The sequence below is a fragment of the Stenella coeruleoalba genome (assembly GCF_951394435.1).
Source record: "Stenella coeruleoalba genome assembly, chromosome: 12".
Taxonomy (NCBI): domain Eukaryota; kingdom Metazoa; phylum Chordata; class Mammalia; order Artiodactyla; family Delphinidae; genus Stenella; species Stenella coeruleoalba.
Genome location: NC_137158.1, coordinates 76,733,337 through 76,748,964, shown reverse-complemented (window position 1 = coordinate 76,748,964; position 15,628 = coordinate 76,733,337). Strand labels below are relative to the sequence as shown.

The 15,628-nt window shown below is 42.8% G+C and overlaps 1 protein-coding gene across 16 annotated transcripts in view; it reads left to right on the top strand.

Annotated features, from left to right (window-relative positions):
• SYNE1 (spectrin repeat containing nuclear envelope protein 1) overlaps window positions 1–15,628 on the top strand; it is a 465,530-nt gene that overhangs the window by 232,623 nt on the left and 217,279 nt on the right. For 15 of the 16 annotated variants that reach the window (XM_079939340.1, XM_079939347.1, XM_079939346.1 and 12 more), the window contains 7 exons: window positions 2,532–2,675; window positions 2,995–3,150; window positions 4,617–4,781; window positions 6,307–6,479; window positions 8,167–8,320; window positions 10,998–11,141; window positions 11,934–12,098. In XM_079939340.1, the coding sequence (XP_079795466.1) occupies window positions 2,532–2,675; window positions 2,995–3,150; window positions 4,617–4,781; window positions 6,307–6,479; window positions 8,167–8,320; window positions 10,998–11,141; window positions 11,934–12,098 (1,101 nt within the window). The remainder of the gene's footprint in view (window positions 1–2,531; window positions 2,676–2,994; window positions 3,151–4,616; window positions 4,782–6,306; window positions 6,480–8,166; window positions 8,321–10,997; window positions 11,142–11,933; window positions 12,099–15,628) is intronic. The other variant, XM_079939333.1, reaches the window with a different exon arrangement.

Below are 15,628 nucleotides of genomic sequence, written 5' to 3'. Positions count from 1 at the left end.
GTTTGACATTCACGTAAGATTTTGTGGGAAAAGCAACAAAGATAAGACTGGGGTTGACGATTAGGACCAGATAGTGGGATGTCTTGCATACTAAGCAATTTGACCTTGACTCTTGGCCAGAATTCCTTATCGGAACCCCAGAACAGGATTTATTTTCTCAGTTTTCACAAGGTTGGAACGTAACCCATACCATTCTAGGTACATAGAAGAGAGATTAATTCATTACATACAATGGATACTTTAGGATACTAGGGCTTAATGCTAGGGTTGAGAAAGGCTGAGTGAGGAACCTACTGATCTTTAAGCTGGAGATAAACATGTCAACTCTCTGGCTCCAGTGTAGACCAAAATGGCGAATAATAAGTAGCCGGAAAACCAGGGAAAGCTTTTCATAATGGTCCAGATGAGAGAGAGACAAGAGCCTGAATTCAAGAAATGATAAGGGATGGAGCTTTATCTCTAAAAGAAAACATAACAGGATTTGGTAAAGAATTCAATGAGGGGCCCAGGGAAGGAGAAGTTAAGTTTAAGTCTTTGGTTTCTAGTTCAGAAGATGGCATGAATGGTGATGCCATGAACTGAGACATGAATATGACAGAGAAAGTAGTTTGGGAAGGGATAGAAAAGTTAATTCAATGTAATATATGTTAAATTTTATGGGCCTGCAATATACTCAGCAGGTAATGGCCAGGAAAGTAGCAGTAAAGGTGAGTTCAGAGTTCAAGAGAGAGGGTAGAGCTGTCAAAACAGTGAGTGAATATTTACCAGTCACTGTTGAAGACACTTAACATACATTAATGTGTTTAATCCTCATAACCATTCTCTGAGGTAGAGACTCTTCTTATTTCTATTTTGTGGTTGAGGAAATTAAGGCAAAAGGTGCTTAAATAATCTACCAAGTTCTCACAGCTAGTAAGTGTTGAAGCCAAGGTGTAGACCCAGGCACTCTGACCTGAAGTGTTGTATGAATACAGTTCTGTAAATGGAAGGCTTTAAGGCTTTGTAGGTGGTCACTGAAGCCATTGTGAAGGAATGATTATGCAGAGGGAACATTTGGTGGGAGGCCTATGCACCCCAAGGATAGGAAGCATATGAGGAACATTAGGAATTGTTTGACTTAGTATCAAGCTGTCTTTATTCCTGTGCCCCAGGCCCTTTGCTCAGGCCCTCTGACTTCACTCCTTGGATGAGGAACCCAAACTCTTTACATGAGATCTCTGAGCCCCTACTGCTCAGTCCCGTGTCTTTGTAGCGCTAATTCCTGATCATGGTCCCCAGTTTTTCCTTTAGTGGCCCCATGAGACTCCAGTGGCAGGAAAATGGAAACACCTTGAATTTATAAATTTATTTAATTATTCAACAAATATTTGTTGAACGTCTTCCATTTGCCAAGGACTATTTCAAGCTCTGGAGATACAGCAAAGAATAAAACAGAATAGAACTCCCGCCCTCATGAAGCTTAAATTTTAGTAGAATACTCCAGGAGTTATCCTGGTATCTTACATTTGTGAAGCACTTTTAATTTTCCAAAGCATTCCCAGCTACCATCTCCCTAAGAGGGGACTGTGGCAGCATGACTGTCCCCACATTGTAGGCACCAGATCGGATACGTATGGAACCTTGAGCCATTCTCCCAGGCTCCTGCAGTTCTTGCCACATAGATTTTTAAGCTAACCTTTGTGGATTTGCTCTTTGACAATTCTACGCAAAGCTCTGATTTAAATTTAAATTTAAAATCCTTTAGCGGGTTCACATGGTAACAAATTTCAAATTCACTTCAATCTAGCGTTTTTATAAATAATAGAGTGTAGATATAAACACCTTGGCTAAGGTGAAATGGTACCATATAAAACTTTATCAAATACATATGACGGCTACAAATTATCAGTGAAAGTGGTGACAGCATTCTTATGTAGTGGACACACAATACTATTTCTTGTTTCTTGTATCTTTATAAATCAGAATAAGCAAATTGTTTATTAAAAACATAATAAGCATATCAACCATATGCTATTTCTTGTTTCACCATTAATCAAAATCAACAAAATGTTTGTGAGGACTTATTTATATTCCTGCAAGGTGACCATCATGATGTGTCCCAGGAAGTGTCAGACACAGCCCTCCCCTCTTGGAGTTCGTAATCTACTTGCAGGCAGGCTCGCTGGCATGAGATGAAAACTCACAATTCAGCCCAGTCCATGATAAAGGATGCAGTGACTGGTGTAAACAACAAATGTGACAGAGGCTGAGAAGGGGGCGTGTATGAACTCTGAGGTGGGCTGGATAATGAGGGAAACATTCATTTATTAAAAAGTAGAACTTAAAAACCTCTAAAGGGTTGTTCACAAATTAGCCTGGTACCAAGGTGAAGGATAGAAAGTTCCAGACATTGGGGACAGGAAAAGAAGGGGAGATGGGTGGGGAGGTCAGGTTGGGGTGGGCTTTGAATGCCAAGTGAAGACTCTGGACTTGCTATTAACGTTTGTTTTTGGTTTTTTTTTTGGTCCCTAACACTATCCAAAACCTCATAGAATCTGAAGATCCAGATGAAGGACTTTGAAGTCAGTGCTGAGCCTGTACAGGACTGGCTGAGTAAAACCGAGAAGATGGTGCATGAAAGTAGCAATCGCCTGTACGATCTGCCGGCCAAGAGGCGGGAACAGCAGAAGCTGCAGGTGATCAGCCCCTCAGCCCCCCGCCCCCAGCTACCATGCATTCAGATCAGAGGCACGCGAGCGCCCTGGAGTTAGATTTTGCCGTCCTGAGCTAGAGTGCACCCGTCCCCAGTTTCAGATGTCCTGTCTTCCAGCTATCCTTGGAGGTGTGATTCGTCCCGTCCTGTAGTCCACGCTGTGCGTAGCTTGGAAATAATACCGCGCCTTCGGGACACACCTATCGCTCGCCCGTGTTTGTTTCCTCGGTCACGGGGCCGAAGCTTTGTCTGCGATGTGCTCTTCCCCAGCCTCTTAATAGCGACTTGCTTGTGCTTTTCAGTCTGTCCTTGAGGAAATAAACTGCTACGAGCCTCAGCTCCACAGGCTGAAAGAGAAAGCTCAGCAGCTGTGGGAGGGCCACGCGGCCAGCAGGAGCTTTACGCACCGAGCGTCACAGCTGTCTTCTCAGTATCTAGCTCTAAGCAATTTCACAAAGGTAACGCCTGCCGCGTGCTGTGTGTGAGCGTGGGGCGCCGGGGCAGGGCCGAGGCGTGTAAGTGCTCTCCCTAGCCTTGCAAGCCCAGCCAGACATTTGTGCTGCATCATCTCAACATGCTTGTCTGAAAAGAGCAAAGGAGGTTTCACACATCGAAGAGACTTCCCATCTCTATGATTGCACAAAATATTCCCTTTAATCCTGAAGAGGTATGTTCCCCAGAGCTTTTATCTGGAAGACTCAAAGCATAAACATAAGGCAGAATTCAGAGTATTGTGTCTAAAGATAACGCAGATTAAATTACTTTAGGAAAACAGGAATTCAGAGCAGTTTAAATTTACTTCGTGGGCTACATAGAGTGAGTGGGGGATCGTGTTTTCCATTTGTCTCAATTCTTTATATTCATTGCATAGTAGTCAAAGATGTATTGATTGAGAGTTTCAGCTCAGATTCTAGAGCAGAGCTCAGAATTGACAATGATTCCTATAACTGATTAAAGCGCTTTTCTAACAGCTTAGAAAAAAAGTAAATGGAATCCCACAGTGACCTCACTTAGAGCATTCAGCAGACCCATCGTGAACTTTGTTGGGCGGCCTACCCTGAGCTTTATGGCCTTGTAACATTTGTTCCCTATATTTCCCTTTTGTATTTCAGATCTGAGAATGTAGGGAACCTGCTGTAACTTGGCTTTGCCTGTTTTAGTGTGGGCTCACTCCTGGCCTGCTGTTTTTATCCCCAATAAAACATCATTGAGACAGCCAAATAGTATAGGTGCTGGAGTAAAAGAGTCTGTGGTTACACCAATGTTTTTTACTTTTTTTGTCTTTAGAAAATCTGGCACATATCTGAAATTAGAATAAATTAAGGCCATCTTTCTATTCCTTTGTATTTCTTTAGATACCAAAAAATCAATAGATACTCAAAGGCTTTAAGAGCTGACAGTTATGTTCATAAAATCTTCACTGTTGGATAGAAGCTTTAATAACTAAAACCACATTTACGGTCCCAATTTAGGGATATTACAGAATCTCAGACAATTATTTTTTTAGAACTGGCTACAATGTAGGTCATGTGGGTATGTGGTATCAGTTGAACCAAATGTGATCATGTGAGAGCAGAAATTACTTCAGTGGGCTTCCCAGACAAGGTGTGAGGAAGACATTAATGAAATTTCTGAAAAATATCCCAATTGTCGTAAAGAAGAGTAGCGAGTAAGCTGAGGGACACTAAACTGTCATTGTAATCTTTCTGCTTCTTGATCCAATTATTCTCATATTTCTACTCTTCTTAGAAAGCTATTTCACATCTCATAGATTCATACAGCCTTGCGTCGTATCTGTGAGCCTATGGACCTATGGCTGATGGCAGTTATTTGGAACAAAGGGTTAGCTTTACAATCTGAGTAGCTTCAGGGTGTGGAGTCTCTGTGGAAGGGACCGCTGGAAAACGATTTCTGTCATTTCCAGGAGAAAGTGTCAAGACTGGACAGAATTGTTGCAGAACACAATCAGTTCTCCCTCGGGATTAAAGACCTGCAGGACTGGATGACAGATGCGGTCCACATGCTGGACTCTTACTGCCACCCGACCTCTGACAAGAGCGTGCTAGACAGCAGGATGCTCAAGCTTGAGGTGTGCCTTTTACCAGAAATGTCTCTCATTTACAGAATTTGTTTTTCTCAAAAGTTCTCGAGTCTCTGTCTGATATGATAATGTCACACTGTGTCCATGAGAAATCCAAGAATGCTCCGTGGATATGATCCTGTTTGCATAGGGAGGCTTTGCCTAAGCACTCCTGAATCGATTGAGCTCAGATATACTCAGTCATAAATACTTTACAAAAATTAAAATAAAATAAGGACATTTCCTGGCAGTCCAGTGGTTAGGACTCTGTGCTTTCACTGCTGAGGGCGTGGGTTCAATCCCTGGTTGGGGGAATAAGGTCCTGCAAGCCGCATGGCGTGGCCAAAAAAAAATAAAATTTAAAAAAAAAAACATTTTTAATAAAAAATAACAACCCCAAAATGGTTACTTGCTTGATATAGCCAGTTAAGAGGCTAGTTTCAAATTACATCACAGGCACATTTATTCTGAGAAATACTTGGTTGAAACATTTTATCGGGCAAAACCTTTCCCATCTTGTTCAACTCACTTGCCTGCCTGTCTCAGTTAGTCCGTTCTTCTCCCATCACAAGATATTAGTTCTGTGTTAGTTTACGTTTGTGATAAAGCAATCATTCTGCATTCATTCACCTGTCATTTATACACTGGGTGTCTTCTGGGAGACTGGCATTGTGCCTTGATACCAAAGATTCAAAAATGAATAAAATACGGTCATTGCCCTCAAGGATTTCATTGTCTGAGGCTGGAGGCTGAAACACAGAAGACAGTAATAATAATTACGGCGCTATGGACACACAGAGGCGCGGAGCTGGGCAAGGGGCATCGGGTTGAGAGTTGAGGCAGGTTTCTCAGAAAGCCTGATACCTCAGCGGAGATTTCAGAGTGGGACCAAAAGAGCAAAAGCTGAAGAAAGCCGACAGCGTGGTATGTGAGTCGTTACTAGCAGTTCTTTCCTGCTGCAGCAGAAGCCGATGGCCGTGACTGGCCGAAACTGAATCTGGAGAGGTTGCAAGGTCCAGATGAGAGAGAGAGATGAAACTTTACCTTTCAGGTGATAAACACCAGTTTTATAACTTTGAATTCAAAGATCCTTCTTATATAGAAAAAGAAGAGTGCTTGTGAAGAACTTGAAATATATAAATTAATATATAATATGAATTAAGCTATTTCTTTCAGTTTGTTGTGTGAGAGACCTTAACCTTTATAGAGCTCTTCATCCAGTGACCTTTGAGAATTCAGGAATCCTATAGTCATCTATTTTTCTCTTATTAACAAACAGTAAAATGAAACTTCAGTGGAAATTAGGGATTATTCAGAGAATAATAATGACCTGAAAGGCCAAGGCCACTCAGGCTGGTGCCTGGTTACTGGCACCACCAGCAAGTGACTCTCCCGTCCTCCGCCTGGTAAGCCTGAGAGCACCGGGGCTCAACCCAACTGCAGATCATCTGCTATCCACAGGGACTCTGAAATATTTAAAGCTAGAAATGTTAAATAAGCAAATGACAAAGGACTTCTGTACCTGCTTTTACAGGCTCTATTATCAGTGAAACAGGAAAAAGAGATCCAGATGAAAATGATAGTGACCAGAGGGGAGTCTGTCCTTCAGAATACGTCTCCGGAAGGCATTCCTGCCGTTCAGCAGCAGGTGCAGAGTGTGAAGGATATGTGGGCGTCCCTTTTGTCTGCAGTGATTCGTTGTAAAAGGTTAGTGAAGCTGAAAGGCTGCTGGGAAGTCATTGCTAAAACATCTACAGGGAAGCAGCCGCATAGCACAGGGAGATCAGCTCGGGGCTTTGTGACCGCCTGGAGGGGTGGGATAGGGAGGGTGGGAGGGAGGGAGATGCAAGAGGGAAGAGATATGGGAACATAGGTATATGTATAACTGATTCACTTTGTTATAAAGCAGAAACTAACACACCATTGTAAAGCAATTATACCCCACTAATGAGGATAAAAAAAAAAAAAAAAGATCTACAGGATAGCTCAGTAACAGACTGTCCCGGGGTTCTCCCTTTCTCTCTCTCTGCCCCCGGGCCCCAATCTCTTTCTCTCTCTCTATCGCCCTGCTCCGTTATTTTTGCCTCCCTTTCTTCCTTCCTGCTTCCCTCCCTCCTTCCCTCCTTTTCTCTTTTCTTCTTGGAACAAAAGAAACCGGCAGGTGCGATCTTTCATTTAGGTTGAGCTGCAGTCCTATGTCTGTGTTTTCAGATAACTACATGTTTCTTAGTGTTGATGTTCACTGCTTAAAAAGTCAAAGATAAATACATGTCTAATCATGTGAACATATATTAGTTAAAACCAATCAGTTTACTTGGGAAGTAGCCCCAGAAAACACCAGTAGGTGGTGAGAACAACACGTGAGAGAGGGAGGGCAGCCAGTAACATGGGCAGCTGGAGCTTACTCCCAGCAGGCGTTGCTGGGAGCCAGTGTAGATAGAGCGTGTCTGGGAATTACCCATGGAGAGCAGGGGAGCTGGAATGTTTGTAAACAAACTGCCATGAGTCAGGCAGGCAGTCGAGGATTGCCTCCAGGGGACGACAATCCCTGGCATTTCTTGCCTACAGTGCCCTCAAGCTGAGAGGGCACCAGGGACCAAAGGATGGCCTCAGGCCAAGAGGGCAAGGAGTTGGCCTTTGGAGGACCGGTTGGCAGTGTAGTGCAGGGGTCTGGTCGGGGGGTGGGTGGAGCGCAGAGTGTCTGCTACAGAAGAGTTCAAGCCTGTTAGTAAAGTTAGACACACATGATGAACGGAGTTAAACATGTAACATCTGTATTGAGAGAAGGAAGTGCTTAATTGATCAGGAAGAGAAATCATCAGGTTTTAATAATTAGACCAATTCAGGAAATGTTAGCCTATATCATTTGTGATTTTCTGATTTTTAAATCTCATGCGAGATAGGGACTATGCTGTTCTTGTTCGGTTCTTCCGTCCTTCTTTTATGACTTTTTTTTTCTCTCCTCTGGATGTCCTGCTCAACTTCACGGAGTTAAATATTGCTTCTCTTTCTGCCCTGAGTCTTGGCTCTGAAAAGCCTCGCTCAGGGCATCTCTCCTGGTTTTGTCTTCAGGCCTCTCCCAGTGTCTTGTGTGACCTGGTTACCTGACTATATATATATATATAAAACCTGACTCCAGGTTTTATATCCAGTCCCTCTTCTCCACCCGTTGGCCTGGACTTCACTGACCCTTGCTTCTCAAGGCTGTGCTTGCCAGGGACCCAGGCTCGGATTTGATAAGCCACAGCCATTCAGCCCCTCTCAAGCCTGCCCCCGTCCTTATCTATGGGCTTCCTGCTGGGGGAGTAGACAGAACCAACACAGTGATAGAGGTCAGACAGATTGAATGTACATGGCTTCAGTGTAGATTACTGTCCTTTCAATTACCTTTCAGTCAACTTGAAGGAGCTCTTTCTAAGTGGACAAGTTATCAGGACGATGTTCGACAGTTTTCCAGCTGGATGGACAGTGTGGAGGCCAGCCTAAACGAATCCGAAAGGCAGTATGCAGAAGTGCGGGAGAAAACAGCCGCTCTCGGCAAAGTCAAGGTGGGACCTGGATTTCGGATTCCATTTGTTTTCTGACAGGTGCTTCAGAATAGCCATAGTTGTACAGAAATGTGCTCACCTGAATCCTAGGGCTGTCCACGTAGGCAAACTCTATTTGAGGGCTTTACTATAATTTCTAATGGCTTCTCAACCCAAACTTTTGTTTGTGGCTGTTTTGTTAGTGAGTGAAAATGTCCTCTTCCAGGAAAACCTCACAGACGCATGTTTTATGATATATTTAAAATTTGGCAACTTGTAATAGCTTTTCATATCTTCAGCCGGCTCATCATTCGGAAGTAAAAGTACTTTCTTTTCTATCACATCCTTTTCTATTTGTACTTTTGTATGTTTTTCATAATGCTTAGATTAGTACAGTACTACATGTAAAGATTAATAGATAGATGGATAGCTTGATGGTAGATAGATAGATAGATAGGTAGGTACTGGAGGTATGTTCTTAAACCTCGTTTTTGTTGGTATTAGTATTCACACATAACATTTTGGAAACCTTTGATTTATTCATCCAGGGCATATTCCAGGCCATATGGATGGCCTGTTCTACCTAAAACTTACTGTGTCCTAAACAGTACTTATTATCTTCTACCCCAAATCCTTCACACTCCTGTATTCTCGGTGTCAGTCCTTTTGTGTCACCCCACACTGAATACCCGAAACTGGGAACCTCGTTTCCCCACCTCCTTCTTTCTTAACCCCGCTTTGAATTGGGCAATAGGTCTTGCTGATTCCAGTTCAGCAATGTCTCCTGACTCTAATCTATCCTTTTCCTAAACTGCAACAGCTCACCTCGTCTCTTGTCTCCATCTCCCGTTATCTTCATATAAAGGTGAATGTCTCTCCTTCCTGCCTGAGAGTTCCGTTGCTTTCCACTGTTTACAGTATCGTACCAATCTCCCTCCTCTAGTTTGTAAGAATTTTAATAATCTCTTTGCCAGCCTCATTTTGCTTGCTCTCCCACCCTCCTTCCACCCTTGTGCCAGTCTTACTGTATTTCTCACTATTTCCTGAATGTACCACATTAAATGGAATTCAATGATTCCATGCCTTTGCAGAATCTCTTCCCTTTTTCACAGAATACTTTAGCTGTGCCCTGGCACCTGGCAACCTTCTACTTACCTTTCTGAATTAGTTCAGAAGCTATCTTTTCTATGATACCACCACCACCCGAGGCTTAATTAGTTCTTCTGTTCTCTGTTGTTCATATCTCTTTATCAGTTTTATAGAATATATGCTTACATACCTCTCTCCCTCAGTGGATAAAGATGCTTAATTTTCTTTTTATCCTATGCATTTGGCTCTCTGTCTGACACAGAGCAAATGCTGAGTAAAAGCTATTTGAATGACTAAATGGCCTTACGTGACCTATGGCAAATCACTTAACATTTCTGGGTTTGCATGACTGTTTGCATCTGAAAATTAATCTACTCATCATTATCTACCCATTATATTGTTATAATGATCTATTGCTATATTAATGATTCATCTATTCAATAAATGCAGGCATTGTGCTCGATTCCAAGTAAATAAAACCGACAAAGGTTGTATTCTGGAGGGGACATCTATACTCATCCGAGAATGCATGAATAAACAAATAATTAGAACTGGTGATAAGTGCCCTGAAGAAAACACTGCATGTTATGAGAGAGAGTCATTGGGACAGGGCAATTATGGACTGCTTGGAGTCGGGGGAGGGGGAGGAGAGACTGGAAAGGCGTCTCTGAAATAGTAGACGGAAATGATGCCCTAAGGAAGTTAGTGCAGAGAAGTCAGTCTGGGGAGGAGGTGGGAAAAGAGCATTTCAGATGGAATAATCAGCACGTCCCTGAGGAGGGAGAGAACTGACTCAGATAAAAGGGAGCTAGAAGAAAGGCTGGGTGTTGCTGGAGCCGAGAATCAATGGATGGCTGTTGCCAGGCAGAGGGGCCAGGGACCAGATCCTGCATTGCCATGAGGATGCTAGCCTGTGGATTTTCTACTTGATCCTGACGGCTTTGGGAAGATAATCAATGTTTTAAGCTGGGGAGTGACACGATTCCCTTTAGGATCTTACAATCTTTTATCGCTCAAGCTGCTGTGTGGAGTGTGGACAAAGGGACTGGGCAGGAACTCGGGGCAGGGAATCTGCCTAGCAGGATATTGCAAAAGTCCAAGTGAAAGGTGATAGCAGGCGGGGGCTGGGGGTTTGCAGGAGACAGGAGAACACATGTCAGGATACAGTGAAGAGATAGAACTAACAGGATTTCATCATGGATGGAGGGAGAAAGGGTGACTCCAGTGGTCTGAATTGACCAGCTGGGTGGGAATGGTAGCATTTACTGTTTGAAAAAAGACTGAAGGGGAAGGAGGTTTATTGGTGGCTGGGGAAGGATGGGAATGGAGTAGAGGTCAAGTGCCCATTTTTGGACAAATTAAGTTTGAGGTTTCCAAGTCAACTGGAATGAGAATCTCAGAGACAGTTCTGGGCCAGATATCAAATACACCCCCCGACCCTAGATGATATAGATATAGATGGATGGATAGAGTGATCTGTCTATCTGTCTACAGATAGATAACCTGAGATCACTTGCCAAGTATGCAGTTAAAATATCCTAATTTTAATAGTACCATTGATATGATTATATATGCACCAATTCCTTTGTTTTTTTTTAATGTTCTCTAGTTATTAAATGAAGAAGTGCTGAGCCACAGCAGCTTGCTGGAGACCATTGAAGTCAAAGGAGCTGGCATGACAGAGCACTACGTCACCCAGTTAGAATTCCAGGACCTGCAAGAACGATACAGAGACATCAGAGAGCGGACCAAGGTATGGCTCACCGTGTTCCACACAAACCCACTGAAAATGCAGTGTTTGGAGCTGTGCTTATTTAAAGACTCGTTTATCTGGGGCAATGACAGCCTTGTGAAAACATATAGAACAAAAAAATGCAAAATGAATTTTAATACTTTGAATACCCCACTGGCAAAACCCTCAACTATTGTTAGCATATGAAAGTTACTGAAGGAAAATAATTCTCAATTAAAAAGTCCTAGAGATGTACCTATTGTAGAAAAATTGGGGGCAGCTTCATAAGGAGGACTCATAAATTCTTTAATATGTCTGCTGATGACAATTTTCTAAAGCCGGAAATAATCGCCAATAATATTTATAATACCGTGCTTTATTTATTTCTTTGTGAACTTTCAGCACACCTTACTTTATTAGACAAAGTACATGAAAAATTAAATCCACAGTGAGTCCAAATCCTCACTGAAGTCACAATATAAGAATTTCAGTTCTCTTCATTAGAAAAAATGTATTTTTATGACAAATAAAGTTAATTCAGTTTTTGGAATATCCATGTTACATTTCATAAGGAATTCAGAGATCAGGAAGTTAATTCAAGAAAGTGATCTTTAAGACCCCTTTTACTCCTAATATTACGTTTTTTTATATTTTTTGCCTAAATCTTAATGTTTTACTTTTCTAGGAAACATTCATATTTTAATGACTTAATAATCATGCTTTTCTAAAATTCCAAAAGTGAGTTCTTACAGTTCGTTGAAACTGCATGTAGAAATGTATCCCCATCTTAATCGTCTTACATGCTAATAATAGGAAGCAGTAACCAAGTCTGAAAAACTAGTTCGCCTGCACCAAGAGTATCAGAGAGACTTGAAGGTGTTTGAAGCTTGGCTGCAACAAGAGCAAGAAAAGCTTGACCGATATTCAGTTCTTGAAGGTGATGCCCACACTCACGAGACAACGTTGCGGGATCTTCAGGTAAAGTCTACTTCATCATAAAACAAAGGAATTTTCATTCTGAATATGGAATCATTATTATTATTATTAATTTTTTTTTTTTTTTGTGGTACGCGGGCCTCTCACCGTTGTGGCCTCTCCCGTTGCGGAGCACAGGCTCCGGACGCGCAGGCTCAGCGGCCATGGCTCACGGGCCCAGCCGCTCCGCGGCATGTGGGATCTTCCCCGACCGGGGCACGAACCCGTGTCCCCTGCATCAGCAGGCGGACTCTCAACCACTGCGCCACCAGGGAAGCCCCAGGAATCATTATTTTAAGCAGTGGGAAGTTACTGTGACCTGAAATCCTATAAATAGCTGATATATATTAAGTGAAACCCTCGTGAGGTCTGGTCTGTAGCGTTTGGGGACCTCAGTAGTGTATGCTAGTTGAGATCATTTGCTAGTCAGTTGAGACTGAGCAGGGCTGGAACTTGAGGACTTGGTTGAGTTGCTAAGGTGGCCTCTGACAGGAATGGCTCGTGGCCTCATGTATGGTGTTGGCTGGTCCACCTGCCTGGTCCTCCCTAATGGGTTGAATCAGATGTGGAACACAGCTGCAGGAGTCAGTAGCACGTGACACTTCTCAAAGTCAAATTGGTGACACCATCTTAGGCCATCTGGTTTTAACCCAAATCTCCCACATTGCTGAGGATACAGGCCCGGGGACAGAGACCCAGAAGAAGGAATTTGAGGAGCTAGAAAAAGCACTGGTGCTCAGCTAAGCAGTCTGAGATTCAGGGCGAGATGGCAAACTTCATGGGGAAAGTGGTCCTAACCCACTTATTCATTGACTCATTCAACATTTACTGAACACTTAATGCGGTGCAGACACTGTACTTGGCTAGCTACTGCAGGTAAAGATGATTAAAATATTATTCTTGCCTGCAAGGAACTTGCATTCTAAAGAAATGTGGACCTGTTGATAGGTCGTAATGATCTATCTAACAATGTGATAAGGACAATACTAGAACTACTCTATTATTAGGGATCTTATGGGAGCATCAAAGAGAGCCCCTGGGGCTTCCCTGGTGGCGCAGTGGTTGAGAGTCCGCCTGCCGATGCAGGGGACACGGGTTCGTGCCCCGGTCCAGGAGGATCCCACATGCCGCGGAGCGGCTGGGCCCGTGAGCCATGGCCGCTGATCCTGCGCGTCCGGAGCCTGTGCTCCGCAACGGGAGAGGCCACAAGCCCATGTAACGCGCAAAAAAAAAAAAAAAAAAGAGAGAGCCCCTTAATCTTACCTGGAGAGACAGATAGGGGTCAGGGGGTTCCCAAGAAGGGGAAACCAGGCACACAGAGTAGAGAACAGAGAAAGGCCAGTAAGACAACTCTGTGTCCCACCAGCTCTGTGTTAGAACTTACTGAACACTGTCAGCTCTTATTGGAATTGGTTCAGGATTGGGCAAGATGTACCTACAGCTCACACAAGGTGGAAAAGCGGGACTGAGATGGTCATCGCTGGCATATAACATTTCTGGCTATTTCAGTGGGTCTCAGGGAGTGTTGTGTAATGGCGGGAGTGCACGGTTGGGATTAGGGAGTTTGGACTCTGACTTACGGTGAGAACTGACCCTGGGTGACTTTGGCAGAGGTAAACGTCTCTGACTCAGTTTTCTCCACAGAGTTGTTCTGAGGAAGGATTAAATGAGACGGGAGAAAAATCTTATTTAAATAATAGTCCATTCATGAAATAAATATACAGCAGAAGTTGAAGAGTCATAGTTTCATTAGCTTATTTAAGGGTCTCATCCATTTTATTCTTAATAGTAGCACACCCTGGTCTGCTACGTTTAGCTGTTGTAATTTATCTTAATGGAATGGACTTGGTTTTCTGGCTATAACCCCTCCCAGCCCTTCACTCCAGACATTCTTGGCCAGCAAATGCCAAGCTCTCCAAGTTCTGTGTAGGAACTGGGCCAAGAAGCCACTTGTCACCAGCAGATGTTTCTCCTGTTCAGAAGAAAATGTTTAACTTTGGTCAGTATTAATGTAGCCCAAACCCAAGCCTAACTCCAACCTCTCAGTTCACTGTGTATTAATTCTTATGGACACTGTCTTATTTTGAGTCACCACAGATGTTAAAAAGGGAGGGGAGACGCTAAGGCAGAAATTGGTGGTGGAGACGTGACATTCCAACTGCACAGCAGAACTACTTCAGGGTCCCGATGTCCTACAGCTCACTTAGTCATCTGGGGGTCTGCCAGCAGTGTGAAACATGTTCACAGATTATTTTGCATTTACTGAAGGTTTAATTCGAGTCTTAGAACATATAGATTTTTTAAATATTTAACTGTATTTTCCCCTCAGAATAAATACTTGAAATGTGGTATATATATAAGAATTTATCTAATGCATTGATTTGTAGAATAGTGAAAACTGCTATAAAATAAGGAAAAGGGTGATATATTAAGAAAAGTAGGGGCTTCCTTGGTGGCTCAGTGGTTAAGAATCCGCCTGCCAATGCAGGGGACACGGGTTCAAGCCCTGGTCCAGGAAGATCCCACATGCCATGGAGCAACTTAGTCCATGCGTCACAACTACTGAGCCTGTGCTCTAGAGCCCGCGAGCCGCAACTACTGAGCCCACGTGCCTAGAGCCTGTGCTCCGCAACAAGAGAAGCCACTGCAGTGAGAAGCCCACACACCGCAATGAAGAGTAGCCACTGCTCACCGCCACTAGAGAAAGCCCGCGCACAGCAATGAAGACCCAACCTAGCCAAAAATAAATAAATAAGTTAATTAATTAATTTTTAAAAAGGAGATTAATTAGGGCAAGGATCAGTAGACTGTAGCCCAGAACCCGTATTTTAAATGAGGTTTTATTGGAACACAGCCACACCTGTTCATCTGTGTAGCGTCTATAGCTGCTTTGGCACCACAAGGGCAAGGTTAGGCAGTTAAGTACTTGCAGCAGATTGTGTGGCCCACAAAGCCTAAAATATTTGCTGTCCAACCTTTTATGGAAAAAGTTTGCCAAACCCTGAATTAAGGAAAGAGATTGTACAAAATTACCTTTAAAAAATTTTAGGAATTTTGGAATAAAATTTCTGTTTGTCATCATTTTGATTAATATTTTACCATATAAATTGTTCTTCTTTTCCATTTACAATACATTCACATTACAACATTTTTGGAGTGATATCATAGCTGAGGACAAATGTATCCAATAGTCTGAACCGTATAAGATTGCTATTTCTATGGGTAAAAGTGGTCAGATATGAGCAATTTCGTTGGTATTAAAGATTTTTTAATAATATTGTATTCTGACTAAATATGTTGGCACTTTTAACATTCTTGGTAGGATTTGACTTGGTCCCTTTCAACTTTAGATGATCAGATCCAGTAACACAAGTGTATAATACCGTTTTGCCAACATCTTTAAGGATATGAGTTTTTCTTTCTATAAAAAAAAGTAGTTTATGCTCTTCAAGACTTGGTTCCTACTAAATTTGTAGGGTAAATTTCTGGGACTTATGCTTTGGTGGAGGGAAATGTATTTGTACCTAGGAGTA